The sequence below is a fragment of the Lichenostomus cassidix genome, chromosome 3 (genome assembly GCF_008360975.1).
Source record: "Lichenostomus cassidix isolate B80296 chromosome 3, HeHo_3.0, whole genome shotgun sequence".
NCBI lineage: Eukaryota > Metazoa > Chordata > Aves > Passeriformes > Meliphagidae > Lichenostomus > Lichenostomus cassidix.
This window is the reverse complement of record NC_139483.1, coordinates 34,800,580-34,821,335: the sequence shown is the minus strand read 5'-3', so window position 1 is coordinate 34,821,335 and position 20,756 is coordinate 34,800,580. Positions and strand designations below refer to the sequence as shown.

Here is a 20,756-nt window from a genome sequence, read left to right as displayed (position 1 = left end):
AAACAGAAATGCGTAACATCCAGAAATCACAAGAATTTTCTTCACACTCCCAGTCTGGTTCTCTGAAATGCAGTGTGCATGCAAGAGTCTTGACAGAATAAAAAGGACAACCTTGTGACCAGGTAAGACAGAGCTTAATGTTAGTGTCACCTGACTTTCCCCCTTCTTTTATGCACTACCATGCTCTGGGGTGTTGCAAATGATCACCTGGTCCTCTTGAATAGACCTACAGAGCTCATCCGGGAAACAGATTAAAGATGATTACACACTTTTAAGAGATAGAACTAATGACAATTCAGTATGGTATAATAACAACCATAATCCACATGGAATTCCTACACAGTGGACTCAGAAAAACAATCCCTGGATCACCACATATATTAGATTAAAGATGTTCACATGAAGAATTGAAGCACACAGACCACATCCTAAGGTCTGGACCTGATTTATAACTGGACTGTCTTTTGGCTGTGAATCTTTTGCCTTGCTCTTTTACACACCAAAGAGCAATCTGCATTTCTATTCTAACGAAGGCAGCCTCCACTGCTCCACCACATTCAGCATTCCACAGGTTCAATCTCTTCACAGAGAATGAGCTCAAAGCTTAATATATATTTCCGCAGTGAACTGTGACTGCAAATACAAAACACTGAGGCTTGCTGGTGTTCCTTTTCCTCTCCTATCCTGCCTCAATAGGAGACTCTTTCCCTTGCTCTGCTTTCCAGAAAGAGGCCTGCTGCACTTTGTTTTTGTTTGGGTAACAAGCAACAGCATTTCTGTCCAACATAAATCTTTGGCAGGGCAAAAGACCTGCAGCCTCAATTACCAAGGAGGACAAGCAGTCTCCCAGGAGAAGCAGTTTTAATTCCTAGAGACTCTATTTTTAGTTATAGCACCAGAAGTCCCTGAAGCAACAATATCCTTTGACCTGTCATTTATGGCAGGGGAGGGAGCAGGGACAGAGTTGGTCTACAGGTCTAAGTGTCCAACTACTACTATCCTACATGAAAAGAGCTCATGCTGTACAGTGCAGGCAGACATCATAGAGCAGCTGACTTCCTTTTTCCTTCTCTTCCCAGAGACGGAAGGAAGAGAGAGAGAAAAAGAGTGAACAGGATTGCTAATAGCCCAAACAGACACCAACTGCTGAGATGAACCAGATTTCTGACAGGCATGCCAGTCTGAATCTATAAGAAAATTCATCTAAAGTTTTCTCAAACTAAACTAAGGTTATCATTTTTCCCCAGTAATGTAATCACCAGCTCTACTGCACAGATAAAATTTGGGTAGATTGCAAGCAATTCTGCTGTTTTATGTGAGGAGGAGTAGAACCCATCTTTTACAGCCATGCTGTCACAGAGAAGACTGACACTAAAGGAAGCATACATGACTGAATGTACGTAACAGAAGCAAAGCAATATGTTATTTTCAAATAGTTACTATTTAGGGAAGAATTGCCATTAGCATTTTGAATACTGAGTCAAATCCTTTGTGAGAATTCTATCACAGCAGAGTGTAGAATCACTTTGATTTACAGTTCACTTCCTTTTCTGTATCTGAGAATTAAACATCTCCTACACAGACAGACAAACTATATTTTAAGTCCTCTATTTATGCCCTCCTCATCTACAACTTAAAAGCAATTATAAAATTCTTGCAATAGCTTGAAGAAAAGAAATTAAGTTATTAATAAAAAGGCACTTTAGGAGAGTGCATGTTAGAAGGGAATTACAGAAGCAGAGTGATCTGAATCCTGAACAATGCAGGAAACACCACACAAGAGCCTCATTCTCCATGCAAGCAAGTGAGAACAAAAGCAGCTGGCACCTTCTTAATAATTCCACAAACCTTTTTTTTCCAATTGCCCCAAATGCTTAACCTTTACATACAATGTACCAACTTCGAGTTATGAAGGGAAATCAACAATTTTTGTCCTGTTCTCTTCAGCTTGACGTTGCAATACAGTTATTGGTTTTCAAGGTGAAAGTGTACATATTGCCTAGGCTATGGCATTCCCATGCAGTTCTTGGCATTACTGTACCACGTTCAGGCAGCAAACAACCTTTCACCACCACTGCTCAGCAAAGCAACATCTTATTAGCAACACACAACTGTAAAGGGAACCTGAACATGGAAGCACACGGCTGGTAAGAAGCATATCTTTCTATTCCAAGGGCTGGACTCACAACAAGGCAAATAACCCTACCCACCACCCGCCGCCAATATTCTGACATGTGCCACAATTTAAATAGCCACTAATTAACATGGAACGAAAGCTGTTAATGGCATATGGATCTTTTTCTACAGAGCCAACTTATTAACAGTGCAAAAACACTAATGGTCAACAAATAAAGTTGCTTCATAGTCATGGAGAGGCTACATTCTTAGCCTCCACAAAGCCAGTACATAATCATGCCTCCTGAACATAATAGCACAGATACGGTTACTAGCACCAGAGACACCCAAGACAGTCAACAGCCTGAAGAACTATCCAAATATGCACCAAAACATATCACCAAATAACTTCATTAAGGATTCTGGTAATAGTTTTAAGGCACAGGACAAATGACACTTTTAAGCAGTAGGCCTTCTTAAAAAAAACCAGAATAAGGCTCAATAAATAAATTATTACAGTATCACATATCAATAAGAACTAGAACTGTGCCTGTCCTGCCTAACATGCTGCTTCTAATCTTTGGAAAGTTCAACGTTAGATGACCCACAAGAATACCTACAAAACCAAAATTAAAAAACACAACCCTATACATCGCAGCCTTCCATCCCCATTTAGTCTTTTAGTAATCATGCCAATATGTTTTACAGAAGTAAAACGCCTCGGCACTGTCTACATGAGTATCTCTGCCCCAAAGAGTAGGAACACAGAAGCACAGACTCAATAGGGCTGGAACAGAGATCCACCGAGTCCAACCTACAACCAAACACCTCCACTAGACCACGGCACTGGTCAACTAGACCGCGGCACTGAGCGCCACGTCCAGTCTCTCCCTAAGCATCTCCCGGGACAGCGACTCCACCACCCCCAGGGCAGGGGAGGCCCTTCAGGCCAGAGAAACAAAAAGGGGTGACAAAGAGCCGGGGGATCCGCGGGCACCGAGGGCCGGGCCGAGCGCGGCCGCTCGCTCCCGAGGCTGCCCGGCCCGCCCGGCACCTGCTCCGCGGCCCGCTCCCCGCCGCTCGCTGCCCGCTCACCGCCCAGCGCCGACGCCTGCAGCGTGGCTCCCGAGGTGCCGTCGATGACTTTGATGGCGCCGCGCGCGGTCACGGCCAGGATGGCGTTGAGCGCCGGGTGGTAGCACAGGCTGCAGAGCCCGTCGGCATCGCAGCGCAGGCAGCCGTCCCGCAGCAGCAGCCACTCGCAGGAGCCCGGACCGGGACCGGGCCCCGCCGCCGCCGCCGCCGAGGAGCAGGAGGCCGCCGCAGCCATCTTCGCGGCCGCCGCCGCCGCCCTCAGGACAAGAGGCCCGGGGAGAGGCGCTCACTGACAGTCCCTGGAGCCGCCGCCGCCAGTCACCATCCGGGTCCGGGGAGAGGGGGAAAGGGAGAGCGCCCGCGTGAGCGGGAAGTGACACAACCGCGCCGGATGCGGAACCGAGCGCCAGCGGCCGCCGGGGGCGGGGCGAGGGGCCGCTGCGCGCGGGGCGGGGCGGGGCTGCGCCTGCGCACCACCCACCGCACCACCCACGGCGGCCACAGCGCCCCGGCTGCGCTCCGCCGCCTGCCCAGCGCCGCGTTCCCGGCCGGCTCGGGGCGTTACCGCTTCGGACAAAAGCGGGCTCCGGCACTGGCTCTGTTCGTGCACCCGAGCGGTGCGAGAGCCCCGCTGAAAGTGCCCCCGGCGCTGGCTGGGGTGACAAAGCCCCAGCGCCTCAGGCGCGCTCCCTGCGGAAGGCTCTCTGCCCTTGCACGGGGTGTCGCTGGTCCCGCGGGGAGCGCAGAGCCATTGCACCCAGCACTTTGCTCGGAATCAGTGCTTCAAAAATGACAGCACTTTAATAAACGTTCTGTATTTTGTTGAGATTGTCCCTTTTCACCCACTGAAATACCGATTCCGTTTGTATGGCTCAGCCTACCTGCACACGTTACTTTATTTGCGGTAGGCTTTATTTGATGTGACAGGTTACACTTCAATAATTCACAACGCTTTTAGGCTACTGATGGTTTTAAATCTCATTGTCAAATACAAAGTTTTCTACAGAATATTTTTAACAGAAGGACCCAAATTAGCGCAGGCTGCTCTAGCAGGGAAATTTTTGAAGAAATACAATATGTGAAGAAAGAAAGAGGAAACCAAACCAAACCCCGAGGGGTATGTGTTCCACCCAGGCTAATCAAAATTGTCCTGACAGCAAAGTAAGCAGCTTTTAACTCGCTGTAGTACTTCAAGCAAAACATTAAACACCAATAAGGATAATGCTAAAATTACAGCCGATCTCAAGCTGTATGTTGTCTCAACAATTGATTCCATCAACTTTTCAAGTATAATTTTTCTGGTAAACAGCAGAGTATGTCTGATGGGTAGAAGAGGGAACAAGACATGTATGTGTTTAGCTGCTCCCTAGAGATCATCCAAAACACATCTTACCAAGGTGTGATACCAACGTCACCACCCCAAAATAAGGTGTTGCATCTTAGAATGGCAATTTTTTTGCTAGATGGATGTGCTTTAAGTTTCCAGTTTTAACAGACTGAAGTAGTATATTGATTATCACAAAAACTTATTTATAGCCTCAAAGCTATTGGTGCTATGTATACATTAATATATATTGATGGCATGCACAGGAACATGGATGTGTCTTAATTCATCAATATTGATTATTCAATATTAATTCAGTAAATATAAATAAGCTTCATACATTCTGTAAACAAGTTTAATTCAAAATTTTTATAAAATACATCTTCTATTTACATACATACCTCATCTAAAAATATGAGTTTGTTGAATGCAAAGTTATTACAAACTATCAGAATAATTTGAGAGCTGCTTGTATGTTTCTTCCACAACATACACAAAAAGTGACCCTAGAGATACTAAGATTAAAAGGTGCAAATCTGCAACTGTGTACAAAATATGTACTATGTTAAGTGCATATCTACATTGCATATTACACATATGCCAAGTCTCTGGAAAGGAACAGTTAAAATTGCAACTACAAATTTCACAGAACATTACTGGAGAAGAAAGGGGGGTATTTGGAGATTCAAAAGAACATTCTTAAATCCTTTCAATATTCATAGTCATTTCAGTTGCACAGAACACCTCATGAAAAACTATGCAAAGAGGAACTAAGGTTAAAGCTCTCCCACAGCCTCATAACCTAAATGCGTTCTTGCCCTTCACCTTTGTGGGGATGGATGTTAAACGTATTCACAGGGTTTGGGTGGAATCTTATAATAATAGTTGGCTATTCCTGTCAAAAAAAGAAATGTAAGTAATGAATAAAAGAGGTAAGACCAGATTATCATACAAGATTCCAAAGCTAATATGCTTTTTTTTTTTTTCAGAACGTGGTATGAATGCTCTCAAAACATTTGTATGTAAGAAATAAGCTGCTGCTGGTATAAATTGATTTAGTATCACTTTGCATTAATTCCACCAGAACTTCTGCAGAAGTCAAAAATCAGGTGAAAAGTCAACCACTCTACTAATTTTTCTCTTTTTATATACTACAAGCTCAAGTATTACTCTGCAATTTATGTCCAGCACTAACTTCAAGTAGTTCTGTTTAAAACCATCACAAGCATCAGCCAGGAAAGCGGACTGCATAAGCTAAACGTTTGTGGGAGAGTTAGAATTTAGTTATGTATTTTGCATCAGTAATGACTGGTAAAAATAAGCTGGCTAGTTACACAGTCTAAAAAGCTGAAAAACTACAGTTCTGATATGGAAATATGTCCATCAGGGATCAAAGACAGCCCTTGCTATTACATTGGCATGACTGATTTTTATTTGTAGCATTAAAAAAAACAAAAACAAAAAAAAAGGGGGGGAGGGAATGGGAAATGCATTTTTTCTGTTACCAAAAAAAAAAAGAAGACACTTCAGAGCTATTTGTTGATACTAAATACTGAAGATTGCAAATGCCTACATTAGTACCATGCAAAGTGAAGTTCAGTGGACTTCCCTTGTGAAGAAATATTACCATAAGGACCATTATATAAGCAATCAACACAGTACACAGGAAATATTTAACATGTCATCACATTATTACATAATCCTTGGAGAGTCAAAATTAGCAAGACTCTAACTGTTACTAAGGCTGTAACTCTGCCTTGTTTAGTGGAGGAAGAATCTGGCCTTCCAAATCTTTCTTATTTCTCTTTACAAGGGATTAATAGTATTGGTGCAAAAGAAAAAAAAAAAGTATGCATGTTAAATACCGTGTTATTAAAAGCAAAACAGAGCAAGATGTTGTAAAACATAGTTAGGGAAGCAATATTTTTATTTTGTCATCATAAAATAACATTGTTTAAAGACCACACAAATTTGATAAATCATCTTTTTTTCTCCAACATTAAGCCAGCACTAAAGTTGAGAAATGTGTTCACCCATTTCTCTGTAAATTCATACTTTTAAGTAAAATAATTTGATTCTCCAAATATGCATTTTAATTAATTATGTCACGCAGTAAATATCTTGCTCCTTTGGTGAGAGATAGTAAATGAAAACTTCAAATACTTGTATCTTCAATTTTTAAAAACCCAATATACATCCTTAACCAAGGAGTATTTACCGTACACACAAGCCATAGATACAAAATACACAGTATATACATGTTTTGAAAACAAATTGGAATTTATAAAAACTCAACAGCCAAATCACAGTAATTGAGGCACTAAATTAAAAGTAGTATCTTCTTGTCTTGATTATACAGACTATTCTGTGAACAATCAGGACTGTTCCATAAATATATATTATCTACAGAATTTGCTGTGCCACAAAAAGCCAGCTGTATTTAAGCTTGAAAGAAAAATTGCACTTTGAGATTGTTAACAGTTAACTTCTTATTTTTAGTTCTTGAATATAGTAATCTGGTCCCAGTGCTTTTGGCACAGGTATTGAGTTGCAGTTTTGCTACGCTTTGTTATAAAACACAAGGTTCTTTCATTTTGTTCATTAAAATCTGAAGAGTCTTAAACAAACCTAGAACTTTGATACAAATCTATATAGCTACAATTGCTTCATTAAATAATATACACAAATATGCTCTTCGATCTTAAAACACCTCGACAACTGGATACAAAACAGTCACTTGTATTATCTCCAGCCTTCTTAATCTTACACATTATCAGTCTGCAAGTGACTGAAATATTGTTTCTGGCCACATCTTACACTAGATCACACCCCAGTGTACAAGGACAGAAAATAAATGTATAATAAAAAGATTGGATAAATTAGAAGGGGTTTCTTGGTCTTGAATTCTTCTCCAACTAGTAATGATGCAGCACTGTATGCAGCCCAAAAGACTCCAAACAACTGAAAAAGAAGATGAAGAGTCTTAGCTGACACCACAAGTAAGTCTCTCCAAATACTACAGTAAAAATCACTTCTTCTCTCAATATAACACAGAGCCAGCCCTAAGAAGTAGTACTTGTTACAGCTCAAGTAGTTTTGGTCATTTGGGGCTTGTAATGCATTTTCATACTAGTGGTGCAAAAATAAGAACCTTGCAGAGATTCCCTCTGAAGTTAACATAAGGCTGTTAGTAGTAATCAAGCAACAGAGGTTTCATAAACATATATTTATTTTCAAGTTATATATTAGTTAACTGGCAAGTTAATTATTTACTTTTTGAGCATCACTTATCAGTAACTGCAAATTATCAAATCACAAATACAGCAATTTTGTTACTTATCATACACTCTAGCTATACTTCAATTATACTGTTTACCAGCAAGCTAAAAGGACAGAAATAATGAAATCAACAGAACAAACCCCCAGAAAGTGTACAGCTTAGTTCATAACAGAATTTTCTCAGTGCACCTTCCCAGGCTCTGCAGTGACTTCAAAGGTTACCTAAAAGGGTTTTAAGAACTAAAGTGTTCAAGAGTGTTATGTAATTCTGGGATCTTTTAGGGAATGTTACTGGTTCCATAAAAGGTGTCCAGCAGCAGGTGGTATCAGGCAGGTTTTTCTTTGTGCCTTACATTCCACATCTCTAAATCAGAACAATCCTTACCTTCCCTGCAGAAGGTATGGAGAGCTTTGTACCGCTACCACTATGGGGAGGTCTCAGAACAATGACTAACGTCATATTCATGCTGCAGGGACTAAAAATAAACTGGATTATGGGGGAAGGGACAGAACAGCTTATTTTCAGATTCTTCATTCTGAGGTTTAATTATGCATTCTCTTCTCAAAATGAGAATCCTATTTTTTTGTGTAGTGCAACCCTTAAAGCATAGCAAAATACTTAAATACAAGCTAGCCTAGTAACAACAAGTGTCGTTATAGCAACGGCACTGTATATCCCCAAGCACTCACAAGGAGCATTTAAAACCGCGCTCACTTTCCACCATGCTAACCAAAAGGATCACAGAGCTCCCTTTGTAGTTCTGAAAATTTTGACATGTTACATTCTCCTGAACAGATTACTTGAAGTGTTAAGAAAGCAACTTAAAAATAGCTAAACAATTCTCAACTGATGATATGAACTTACTTTTATTAGGGTAGAAACAACTTCAAATGATCCAACCACCAAAAGTACAGGTGCTATGACAATGAGGGGAAGTAGGGAATATCCTATTACACCAAGAACTTGGCCATAAGCAACCTGAAATTTCCAAGCACACAAAAATAAGCTTTGCAGTACTCAATCTCTGTCACCAAATACAATTTGTTCTTGTTATAACACTATGAAAAATTATTGCAATATGTTAGGTACTCATGAAATTCCAGCCAAAGGAGGCTTGGTAGGGTAAAAATTGGTTTTGTATGCTAAACCCTAAAATTAGAAATACATTATTTTTTTTCTTTGAAATGCTGTAAATGATCACTTTCAAAGGAAGCATTTACACATGATAACCAGGAGCACAGAACTGTAACAGAACTCTCAAAGACCAGCTGTAGTCCTGGCTGTCACAAGCTCCAAAGACATAATTTTCTGCATTAACAAACTCATATCCATTACACAGAAATAAATACATAAAGTACATGAATGCTTTTGGTGTCAGCGGAAGACCTAAAACTTGATCCCTGTAAGACACAGAACTCATCTGATTTCCAGCTTCAATTTATTGTGATTATCTTGAACGGACTTGTTCCAAGTACTTCCATAAATACTTTTAGCTTCAGAAGGAAATGTCTGATTTTCCCCTACTATGGTCTGAAACGTTCCTGCGCACAGCTAGCCTTCTTGGATTAAACAGGAAAAATAGTGGCATCTTGTAAGAATTTTCTTGTGGATGATGATCCTTCACAATGAGCTCTAAAATCCTAAACTTTTTCTCCAGTTTATACATTATGATAATTTCACATTTTGAGCCACAAACCAGACTGATCTAAGGGCATCTGGATTGTGTTGATATGCAGAAATACCATGCAATCACATTTATAAAGACTTTTTCTTTCAAAACAGCATTTGCACAAGAAGACTCTAACAATTATAATTAAAAGGGAAATCTAAAAAGTTTGAAGTAAATAACATTGGACCTCTGCAACACTAGTGCATCATAATGCAATATCCACAGTAAAAGTATAAAAATCCAGCATCACTGAATATTTAGTTTTTTATGACACAGTTCAGTGCATCTTATGCTGCAGATCCATTTTAAGAAGTTCTATCCTCCTGACTGTTCCACTGTAGCTGTCTGTGGGCCTTGCTCTAAGTCATTTTTGTTGTTCATACCTGAATCACTTAATGATTTAATTTGTAAACAGCTCAAGCAGCTATTCCAACCCTATTGGTGCAAGCAGCTGGAGGAAGGGATGCTGGCCACAACTCCAGTTGGCTTTGCAGTTGAGGAACATGCACTGGCTTTCATACTTTAATGGGTTTGAACTGCATCAAGCCAGGGACAAACACAACGCTGGGAGGCGCTTTACACACAGGGACATCTAACTGCTGTTAGCCCCACCATTTAAAAATAAAGAGGCTCCCATTTAGTCCAGCGACCGAAAACTCAAAAGCATTTCTCCCTTAAGATTGGACTTCAGTTCTGGATCACAGGAAGCTGGTAGAATTTCTGGGATTTACAGTACAAATTTCCAGATCATTTATCACTTCTAAGCACACCATCCATTGCACAGAGAGATTAGCTGTGATGATCTCTGTATTTTGGATTTTATTTTGGAGGCTGAGAACCTGAAATGTTGCCTTTACACTTAGCAATGGCATCCATTCTTAGCTGGCTACAAGATCAAAAGCCATGCTCTAAGAAAATTCAACTATTGCTAAAAAATATTGTCAAGAGACTTTACATTACCTCCCTCTACATCCTTTCCACACACAGATACTTACTTCTCCTCCCAGAACTCTGGCCAGTAAAAAAATTGTCAGGGATCCAAATATCCAAATAGTTATAATCCAAGAAACAACCTTAAGAGATAAAGAACAATTCATTTATATGAGTGATTGTCACTGTAAGAAAGGAAAATCCGTTTCCATTAATAATTTTCACTGTAGTCAAGGATTTTATTATGCAAAACTGAATTCTGAACTGGGGCAGGAACGGTATTTAGTAGCAAAACGCAATTTGCAAAAAAAGTTCAGGTTACATTTACAGAATCACATTAATGGTAAATTTGGTGTACATGGAATGCACAGGCTGTGTATTTTGTAAGTATTGTAACAGGAATAGGAAGTTGAATTAAAACTACCATAAATGTCTTCACATCCCACCTATTGCAAAATGTGGGCTCAGACAGTTTTGAAAAGTCAGGCCTACCAATACAAGGAGTTGGAATTCTCCTTCTTTCACCTATAAAGATGCTGCTTTACGCAAGCTGAGAATGCTCAGAAGACATAGGACTTCAATTCTCAGTGGAACTAGATAATGGCGACAACTTAATAAAGAGCCCCAGACTCCTGGAACCAACTCTGTCATTATTTTTTATTGCTTCTTTCATAGTTCTGCTCTCAAACTACAGAAGAAATCTTAAAATCATTTTCTGGCTTAACAGAACCTTCAAATTAACTTAGCTGGTTTTGGTGTTGAGCCACTGGAAGGATTAGAAGTAAAGCTCTCCTTTTTGGAATGCCTTTTTAGAAGGAAACAACAGTCTAAGTCCGTCACTCTATTTCCAAACATACAGCTACTGAACCTAAAAAGTTAAGTCAGTAGTCAGTTTAACACTTTGATTAATTAAAAGTTCTGGATTTCCAGAAGAATTAAATAGGAAAAACCAGATAAAAATCCAAGCACCACTTAAAAACAATATAGTGGCTTTATACTATTTGTGAAAATAGCACATGGCCTCCTTTTACTTCCCGCTTTCCTCCTCTGTCTAAAAGAAGAGGACCAGATAAAAGTCTCAGAGCAGGAGGGCTCATCTCTCTCCAGCTCAGAGCCCACCTTTGAGGTCCATCTAGTCTAGCTGCTGTCAGTCATCCTGTTGCTAGCTGCTCGCTGTCCCTCCTCATACATATACAGCACTCTTGCATCCATATGGCAAATCCACTGTTCCTAAGAAACATTAGACCCAGTGTTCCTGTACAGGAGGTCCACAAACTGCAGGAGGAGGTCCATGTGTCACAGGCTCAAGGAATGGTCCTTGCTTTGCTGAGGAGACAGGTGAGTGGTCCACCCAGAAGACTTGAATAATAAAGTGTTTTAATCTACTCACTTCAAGCCTCATAGAGACAAGATACTGAGAGTGAATTCTTAGTCAGCATTTGGTACACCATATGGAAGCCAGAGGTCCCAAAGGGAACAATTTTATCCCACCATTCACACAAATCCTTGCATAAGCACATTCTGCTAGTTTACATATGGCTTATTGCCATACTTGGTCACATTTAAAACAACTGCAACCACACATTTAGTCATAAAGATTTCCAAAGCAGGAGCACCTAGGCTTACATACAAATTGCTACCATAAATGATAACACTTCTTTCTTTCAATCAGAACATAGAGAAAAAAGCCAACAGTGTTTATGGAGGTCAATTAAATATGCACAATGCTTCTGAGTAGCTATTCACCCTGGAGTTCAAAAGGAATTATGGAAAAACTCTATTGACCAGAGGAAAGTTATTTGATTGTAACTGAGCAGGGAGGGCAAAACAGCAAACGGCACTAATGAAGATTAAATATAGCAGATAACAGCAGTCATACAGTATGAATTAAATAAACAGCTTTATTTGTCAGGAAAATAGAATTCATGGCATCCCAACAAATGCTTTTTGGTAACATTTTTTAATCTAATAAAAATCAAGTTAACAAAAGGTCACAATTAAAATGGAAAGATTCACTAATATGACTATAAACCCATTAGTATCAATCTGGTTCCTCTAGAAACCCCATCTTTCCTTTGTTTTACTGTATAAAAACAAACCTGACATTTCATCATGATTAACTTATCCGTGGGCTATTTAATACATTCCTAACTGCTGTCTTTCTACATATTAACTTGAGAAACAGCACTTGAAATGCCCCACATTAGTATGTGAAAAAAAGGCTTTCTACCTACGTAAGAATGCAAATTGCTTAGCAATCACATCCCCAAATTTAGTTCAGATTTCTTTTTAGGCAAAAGATTTATACCTACCTTAAATTGTCCATATAATGAAATCATTGAGAAGAAGAGGACAACTGCCAGAGGACCCCAAAAGTCTGGATTGTCTCTCACTACCTGCCTATTGAATCCAAGAGATGGCATAGGCATCAACACACATCGAATTTTGTAGTAAATATCCTTCAGATCAATGTCGAGTTCTTCCCTGAAATTGTAAACCAAGTGAGCATTACTATGCGCCACAGAAATGAAATAGAGCATTAAAAAATAAGTGCAGGGGCAAACAGCAGGTTTATAGAGCAAGTCCCCTGTCACCCACAAGGCTTTCTGAAGCCCTGACTAGCAAAGGAACAGTTTGTCCACAATAAAGTAACACCATACCTTCATGCTGCATTCTGTAACTGATGTGATACAGTTACATTTGTTTAATTACTCAAAAACAAATTACATGACTGAGAACAGAAAACATACACAACATACCGAGACCAGGCTGGATGAGGCTCTGTGTAACTTGGACTAGTGGAATGTATCCCTGCCCAAGGCAGAGGAGTTGAAACTAGATGATCTTTAAGGTTGCTTCCAACCCAAACCATTCTGTGATTCTATGATACCCTAAAGAGTCTGCATTAAGACAGCAGGTCTATTTTTCTGACACGCGAGGACACATGACACATTTGTATCGTTGTAACTACTTAAAAGTCAAAGACATGCACACATAAAGAATGTCTGTGTATTCTTAGCCAAGCAGTTTGCCATGAGCACACTTACTATGAAAACACATTATTTCAAATTCTGCAAGAAAGAATACTGTTACATTTGCTAAGCTTAAACTATTCCAAATACATCATATAAAACTATTTTTTAAAAATAAAATGGAGTTTAACTTCTTCAACAACAGTAGTTTTCAACAGACCAGTTTATGCCAATTGTTTAATACCTGGTTTGTTTCCAACACGGGTAAAAATAAATAAAAACCACTTGAACTAGCAGTAATATGTATCAACAGATCTTGCCCTTTTCTCATTGTCTTCCCTGCTTCCAGTTACAAACTCTCTGCAAGCAGATACAACTTGGCCAGAAGACTCTTCCACACAGCAGACTCTTAACTGGTACATGTTAACCTGACCGTCCTAGCGTAATGGGAAGGAATCAGACTTCTCAAGTAATGGGCAATTCCACTTCTTTATGTGCCTTCTCATGTCCTCAGTCATGACTGAGGAGCTCTGAAGAGAATTCCAACAGATATACGGCTCTACATTTAAGAACACAATGAAGAAAAATGTAAAATTGTATCCTAAGTCAATTTATGAAGGTTTTGTCCAAGGCTTTGATTTTTCGTTTTTTTTCTTCAGAAAAGATGAAGTGAGAAAGAAATGCAAAGACATGATTCACCACAATTTCTCTTTAAAAAATAATTAAATACTGCTAATTTAGCCTCTTGAGGCAATTTTTGGATTACTATTACTAAAGCTACTTCAGAATTGGTATTACTAATTGGTGACTAAGTAACAAAAATTGCTCTTTAACTATCCCCGAATCTAAGGAATAGACTAGAAGCACCTATCTTCCACCAGTTCTCTAAAAATGACGTAGCAGCCCTATACTTTACTCTGAAGACTGTGTAACACAAGTATTTGCTGTATGGAAATAATTCTTTGTCATTGTCTAGGGCTTCTGACAGTTCCTCATGTGAATAAATTGTCTTTTGCAAGAAGCTGACAGCTACCCCACCTGAAAGTGATGGTCGCTGTACCAGGAAACAAGTGTCTGGAGAAAGGCTGCCCAATGAACAAGTAAAAAAAATATCTCACTTTATTGAACAAAACATTTGCACAGTAGCACTGCATTGGTGAACTTCCATTAGCAGGCTGCTGTTCTTTCAATCCTTAATAGGATTCAGATTGCAAGAATTCATTATGGCACATGGTTCTGGGAATAATCAAAACAACAGAATTACGCAAAAGTTAAATTCATGCTGTCACCTCAGTACACCAGTCTGTTTCTTAATTAAAAGTTAGAGGTTTACAAAACAGACTTATTCACACAAGGAGCTACTTCTGCACGCTTTAATTTAAAGCACTTCTCAAGTAGCACTGTCATTATTAAGCTCTCCAGACATCTGTTGTCTCTCACCACTCTCATCTGAGTTCTCCAGAGTACTCTCTGTCTCACTCCAATTTTTTAAAGCATCATTATGTTTAATTCACAGGAAAACACTGAGAATGAAGTTACTTAGGTGCAAAACAAGGACCAGGCTGCCTGACTCAAGGTGTAATAACCTTAAGATACAAACTTTCCTCAGCCAACCACACTTCTGTGAACAGAACAATGAACGCAGAGACTTTCAGTTTTAAGGACATTATCATCTTTCAGCACTAGTACCTTCTAATCTAACTTTGTAGTAAAAGGCAGCATCAAAGATTATAAAGTTTGTACTACTTTGGTTCTACTGTAATAACCATGATTCACAATGCTTTTGCTTCAGAATAACTGACAGAATTGATTTAATTTACTTAACAGGAATCTTCCCACAGGATTGTCTTAGGCTTTGATCCTTTTACAGCATCAATAAACATGCAACATGAATGCAAAAGACAGAAAGAACACAATCTCATTTTTTTGAACCGTTACAAATTCAACAGATAAAAGCAGAAAAGTCATGTAAGCTTTATACTTATAGAGATTAAAACCCATAATGAGAAACAATGTTTCCATTCTTGCACCAGAAAACATTCATTGGTCAAGCAATTTGTCAAACAGAATTCCAGACACAGCACAAGGCTGTGGGACAATGAGAGACAACAAGTTGTTTGTTTTCCCCACCCAGCTAATAAAGATAGATACCCAGAAATAATTACAACATACAGGAGTGGCTTGTTGTCTTCTGGGTCATCATCTTCCACTTCCAGAAGCCAGCCATATCCTCTCTGTCTTAGGAATGTAGTCGCAGTAGATTCTTTGATGAATTCTCCTCCAAGATTTAGCTTAACATCTGGAGTTGTTATAGAGCCACTAAGATCTATAGAAAAAGGGAGAGAAATATAGACTTTTTCATGTCTTGCCAAAAGCCATTTGATTTTAAAAGTCCTGGAAGATAAACAACATATGAAGCTACATGTGTTGGTCATCACCATAAAACATTCAAAGCTACAAAATAAAATGATACCTTCAGAGATACATAATTTGAAAGCGTACTTGTGGTTTTATTGCAATAGTAACAATGTTGGGTTAGGTCTCAAATGACCAGGTTTTAGTTAAATGGGTCTCTTGTTTTATGACACAGTGTTATGGTATGACAGAAAGTCTTCCATTTGTGCTTTATCACTAGGAGTTTAAAGACACAAAAGGAGAGAACTAATGAGAGTCTCATCATGCTATAAATTGTGGATTATTTATCATTTTTTTCTGACCATACTCTACCACTTTTGGAGCCCATTTTTGTAAAGGGGCACTGTTTCAGCCAAAACCACTCTGCTTTTTTGTCAAATTTTTCATAAAAGGAAAACATTTGGGGATGTTTTAGTTCACAGCCTGCCTTTAATAAAGCTGCAAATGTTGGAAAAAGAATGCTATCACAAATCCTTAAGCTCTGGACAACAAGTAATACAAGTTCTTTTTGATATACTATGATCTTGCTCTGCCACAGTACTAAGCAAAACAAAGAGCAATTTATCTATGTTCTGGTTGGTTTTCTCAAAATCACCAATAAATATTAATATTTTTTGTTCATTTTATTCAGTTATACACAGATGGAAAATAAAAAAATAGTATTGAAAATTAAATGAAGCAACTTGAAGAAAGAAAAAGACATATAAGAAGGGAATAATTATTCCTTTAGGAAATAATGGATTTTCATTATCTGCTGAGAAGCAAAAATCCAAACAGAAATGTGTAAATATTTTGTACAAGCTTGCTATAAATATATTGAGAGATAAAAACTCTCTTCTCATCCAACAACTTTTCACCTCACCAAAGAAAATATTTTTTGCCTTTTCATCGTTGTGCGTTTTTCACACATTAAAATTCCTCTGTACAAATTTCCCAAAACACCTAGCTACAGCAAGTACTTCTGAAACACATACTCACAGAGGTGCATCAGGCCATATTTGTAGATTACAACATCTCCTTTAAAAACACTACAGTTTTATAGAAACAAAATTTGCACAGTGACAGAATCTCAAAGTCAACATGTCGTAAGTGTTCATTGATCACTCAGTATAGCCATTAATTCAACAGCATTCTCCTTCCCTGATCAGCTTGCTAGGCCACTCAAATTCAAGCTTCTCCATAAATGTTTTTCGACTATTTCATAATCCTGAGAGTTAATGATCCATTGCTTTGATTCTTGGGAAACCATCTGCACAGGACACTTGTAAAGATCACCATAACTTATGACAGGCATTTCTCTTTGCTTTTCTCAGTACCAGCATGTACACATTGCTCTCACCAGACTCAAGCAAAGCCTTCCTCTGCCTTTCACGGAGGGAAGGAAAAAGGATAATCGTAATGCCTGGGCATCAAGGTAAAGCCTCTGAAGTCTTCTCTTGACTCTGGGACCCTTCTGTCATTATGAAATACTTGTTTCTGCCACAACATAAAACTTTTTTGCAAAGAGAGGTTCTTGCTACTCTATGCATAAATGCAGTTGTCAAAAGAAACAAACACAATAGTCCAATCAGCCATTTATTTCACCTTTCTCAGGGACCACCAACAATCCATCCTGAGGCAAGGAAAGTCCTACACAAGTCATATTTACCAAGACTCCTTTTAGTAGTCAATGAATACCTACAACCACACTTCTGAATTATAAAACCTATTAACATGATCTTAAGTCTATCTTGCAAGACAAAGCTGCAGAAACCTAGGGGGAAAGGGATTGGTCACCTCCTCTTCTGCAGGCTGCTTTGAATGAGATTTTTAACTGAAAAATCTCCCAAGAACTGCTGATGCTGATGCTTCCTAGGGAGAGTCTGGGTGCCTTCACTACTGTTGTCTCAGGCTGAACGCCACAGAAGCAAAACCAGGGTCTCTCAGATGCCTCATTTCAACCAGGCACTGCAGAAAACCAACTTTCAAAACAGTGTTGACTCTAAATTTTGAAAAAGCAGTACAAGAGGCAAAACCCCAAACAGTCTGCTCTTTCTACCATGTCTGATGACCTAATTGCAAACATCTCTCCAGCTTTCTTTCTTACAGCTCCTACCTCCCACACAAATAAGATGGGGAAACAGAACACTTTTTAAATTTTTTTCATATGGATCAAGATTTGGGAAACACGTAAAAGTCAGAGTGCAATGTGTAGTATTTTAATTTTAAAATAGATGTGTAAACTTGCTTATGTTTTTCTTTGCTAGGATAGGTCTATCCAGCACTTTGAGAACAGGACAACAGTTGAACAGTCAGGATATCACACCTTGCCTGTGTTCATAAAAAACATGGAGTCAGTGTGAGTCAACACAACCTACAGGAAAGGTGGCTGTATTGGATTGGGTTCAGCATTGCCCAAAAAATACTTCCATGGGAAAAGCAGAGCTTCTATTCAGAGGCACATGGATCCTTTTTCACACCAAGGTGAAGAAGAAACACAAAGCAAAGGAAAACAAACAAGCAAAAAACCCCAGCAACAAAAACCCCACAGCCACAACTGTACTGTTGACATGTATTTCTTTTCAGGACTGTGACCAAAGAACAGGTATTCTGCAGTAATTTGTCCACTTCAGTAATTCCTTTCCAGGGTGGGACACAACTAAGGATTTACATGATTCCTTAGTCACAATTATAAGAGTAACTAAATACATACAAGAAAGCAGAATCTTTGTTATTTAAATGGGTAGAGGCCAAAACATCATTCTCCACCAAAGTAAGTTTGCACAGTGTTGACTCCTGTCCGTTCAGTTTTGAAGTTTTAGGGCACATCTTCATGGTATCCTGGCACACCACTGCTCTTTGTGCAGCAGTTTGGCAGCAGGCCACACTTCACCCCCTAAATTACATACACGGCTTCTTTTCCTCCTTCATGACTGTGCCGAAATGAGACACGGCGCGACGCTTTGGCACAACCTTACAGCAAACATGAACATACGACACGACGCTGGGTAAGACACCGAAGCGGGCTGCCGGCAGCGCGGGGGCCAGAGGAGCGGGCAGTGACAGTGGTCACGGTAATGTCACGCCGCCGGGACCAGCCGGGCTCCGGCTTTCAGAGCCGCTGGGGAGCGGAGCGGAGCGGCACGGCCCCTCTGCCACGCCGCTGCTCCCGTGACGCGACACGGCAGCACCGCGGCGGCCCCGGCACAGCGGCCACCGCGGCCACCCCGCTCCGCCCCCAGCCACGACACCAACCGCGGGGCCAGGATAGCAAGGAAGGGCCTCTCCTGTCTCCCCGGCCCGGGAATGGCCCGCTCCCCCGGGGCCCGGCCGAGCGGGGACAGCGAGCGCGGCCCTACCCGCGGCCCTGCGCTCACCTTCGGCATCGGCCGAGGAGACGAAGGTGAAGTCCCCGCTGCTGGGCGCGTAGAGAGGCGGCTGCTGAGCGCCCGGGGGCTGCATCTCCCCGCCCGCCGCGGGGGCTGCGGGGCCGGTGAGGGCGGCGAGGGGCGAGCGGGCACCGGGGCCTGGCGCCTCCCGGGTCCCTCCTGCGGCGGCGGCGGCACCGAGCCCAGGGCGCAGCCGCCTCACGGGGCGACAACAAGCGGCGCCGCCCCTGCCATTGGCTGCTCGCAAGGCGCGCCCGGACTGGCCGCCGGTGCTCCAGCGCTGACTGGATCCCGGCGCTGTGCCGGGAGTGAGGTCACTTCCACTGCGCTCCAAAGCTCCTCCTGACGGGATCAGCCAACCAACAGCCTTCCTTCCTTCCTTCCTTCCTTCCTTCCTTCCTTCCTTCCTTCCTTCCTTCCTTCCTTCCTTCCTTCCTTCCTTCCTTCCTTCCTTCCTTCCTTCCTTCCTTCCTTCCTTCCTTCCTTCCTTCCTTCCTTCCTTCCTTCCTTCCTTCCTTCCTTCCTTCCTTCCTTCCTTCCTTCCTTCCTTCCTTCCTTCCTTCCTTCCTTCCTTCCTTCCTTCCTTCTTCCTTCCTTCCTTCCTTCCTTCCTTCCTTCCTTCCTTCCTTCCTTCCTTCCTTCCTTCCTTCCTTCCTTCCTTCCTTCCTTCCTTCCTTCCTTCCTTCCTTCCTTCCTTCCTTCCTTCCTTCCTTCCTTCCTTCCTTCCTTCCTTCCTTCCTTCCTTCCTTCCTTCCTTCCTTCCTTCCTTCCTTCCTTCCTTCCTTCCTTCTTCCTCCTTCCTTCCTTCCTTCCTTCCTTCCTTCCTTCCTTCCTTCCTTCCTTCCTTCCTTCCTTCCTTCCTTCCTTCCTTCCTTCCTTCCTTCCTTCCTTCCTTCCTTCCTTCCTTCCTTCCTTCCTTCCTTCCTTCCTTCCTTCCTTCCTTCCTTCCTTCCTTCCTTCCCTCCTTCCCTCCTTCCCTCCTTCCTCCCTCCCTCCCTCCCTTCCTTCCCTCCCTCCCTTCCTTCCCTCCTTCCCTCCCTCCCTCCTTCCCTCCCTCCTTCCTCCCCATGATCTAGTCACTAATAATGCTGTGAGGCATGTTTTTGACTGACCTGCAGAGAGACCTATGTAGCCCTAAAGAAGTTGTAAAATAATACAGTTGAGATGCTGTTGCCAGTCCCTGTTATACTAAGAACATAAACACTGCCTCTGGCTGTGGTCTGTGCTTTGAAGAATCAGAAAGTGGGCTCTCACTTTTTCTATGTTCAGTGAATTAACAGAAATGCTCCCAGATAACCCTGCTTAGGCTTAGCAGGTAAATCCTTCCCTTTACTCCCTACTGAGTGCCAGCATACTTATTCTCAGAGGACACTTTTTTTTCCTGACATCTTGAGGAAACAGGCTTAAATGTGGCGTTCATGCTACACATATTTAATTCTATTTCATACATAGATCTCACTAAGTGCCATGGAATATAAATATAAATGTAGTATAAATTGGAAAAGCTACAGGTCCAGAAATAGCGTTAGAGAAGTAGTTTGATTTGTAGAAGGAGCCTCCTTTTTCATATATATCCCATTAAAGGACA

At 41.0% G+C, this 20,756-nt stretch overlaps 2 protein-coding genes across 7 annotated transcripts in view; both read right to left on the bottom strand.

Moving 5' to 3' along the window:
* The window catches only part of BIRC6 (baculoviral IAP repeat containing 6), a 173,270-nt gene extending 169,698 nt beyond the window's left edge, over positions 1-3,572 (bottom strand). For 4 of the 5 annotated variants that reach the window (XM_085055258.1, XM_085055260.1, XM_085055262.1 and 1 more), the window contains exon 1: positions 3,211-3,572. In XM_085055258.1, coding sequence (XP_084911384.1) covers positions 3,211-3,445 — 235 coding nt within the window. In that variant the 5' untranslated portion in view covers positions 3,446-3,572. The remainder of the gene's footprint in view (positions 1-3,210) is intronic. The other variant, XM_085055261.1, reaches the window with a different exon arrangement.
* Positions 3,573-6,443: 2,871 nt separating this feature from the next.
* On the bottom strand, positions 6,444-19,499 carry YIPF4 (Yip1 domain family member 4). Of its 2 annotated transcripts, none has more exons than XM_085055255.1 (6): positions 19,139-19,499; positions 15,558-15,711; positions 12,726-12,897; positions 10,479-10,556; positions 8,679-8,792; positions 6,444-7,495 (listed from the first exon to the last, which is right to left on the bottom strand). In XM_085055255.1, exons 1-6 carry the CDS (start codon positions 19,239-19,241, stop codon positions 7,358-7,360), a joined length of 759 nt encoding a protein of 252 aa, XP_084911381.1. In that variant the 5' UTR covers positions 19,242-19,499; the 3' UTR covers positions 6,444-7,357. The 2 variants fall into 2 exon arrangements, with proteins under 2 accessions (XP_084911381.1, XP_084911382.1); XM_085055256.1 differs by having other exon boundaries at positions 19,157-19,494.
* Positions 19,500-20,756: the final 1,257 nt, after the last annotated feature.

Coding starts and splice junctions, on each gene's coding strand:
- YIPF4 (XM_085055255.1), bottom strand. CDS start 19,241: ATGCAGCCCCCGGGCGCTCAGCAGCCGCCTCTCTACGCGCCCAGCAGC. Junction 15,712..19,138: donor AGGTGAGCGCAGGGCCGCGG/GTAGGGCCGCGC, acceptor CTTTTTCTATAG/ATCTTAGTGGCTCTATAACA. Junction 12,898..15,557: donor GAAGACAACAAGCCACTCCT/GTATGTTGTAAT, acceptor TTACAATTTCAG/GGAAGAACTCGACATTGATC.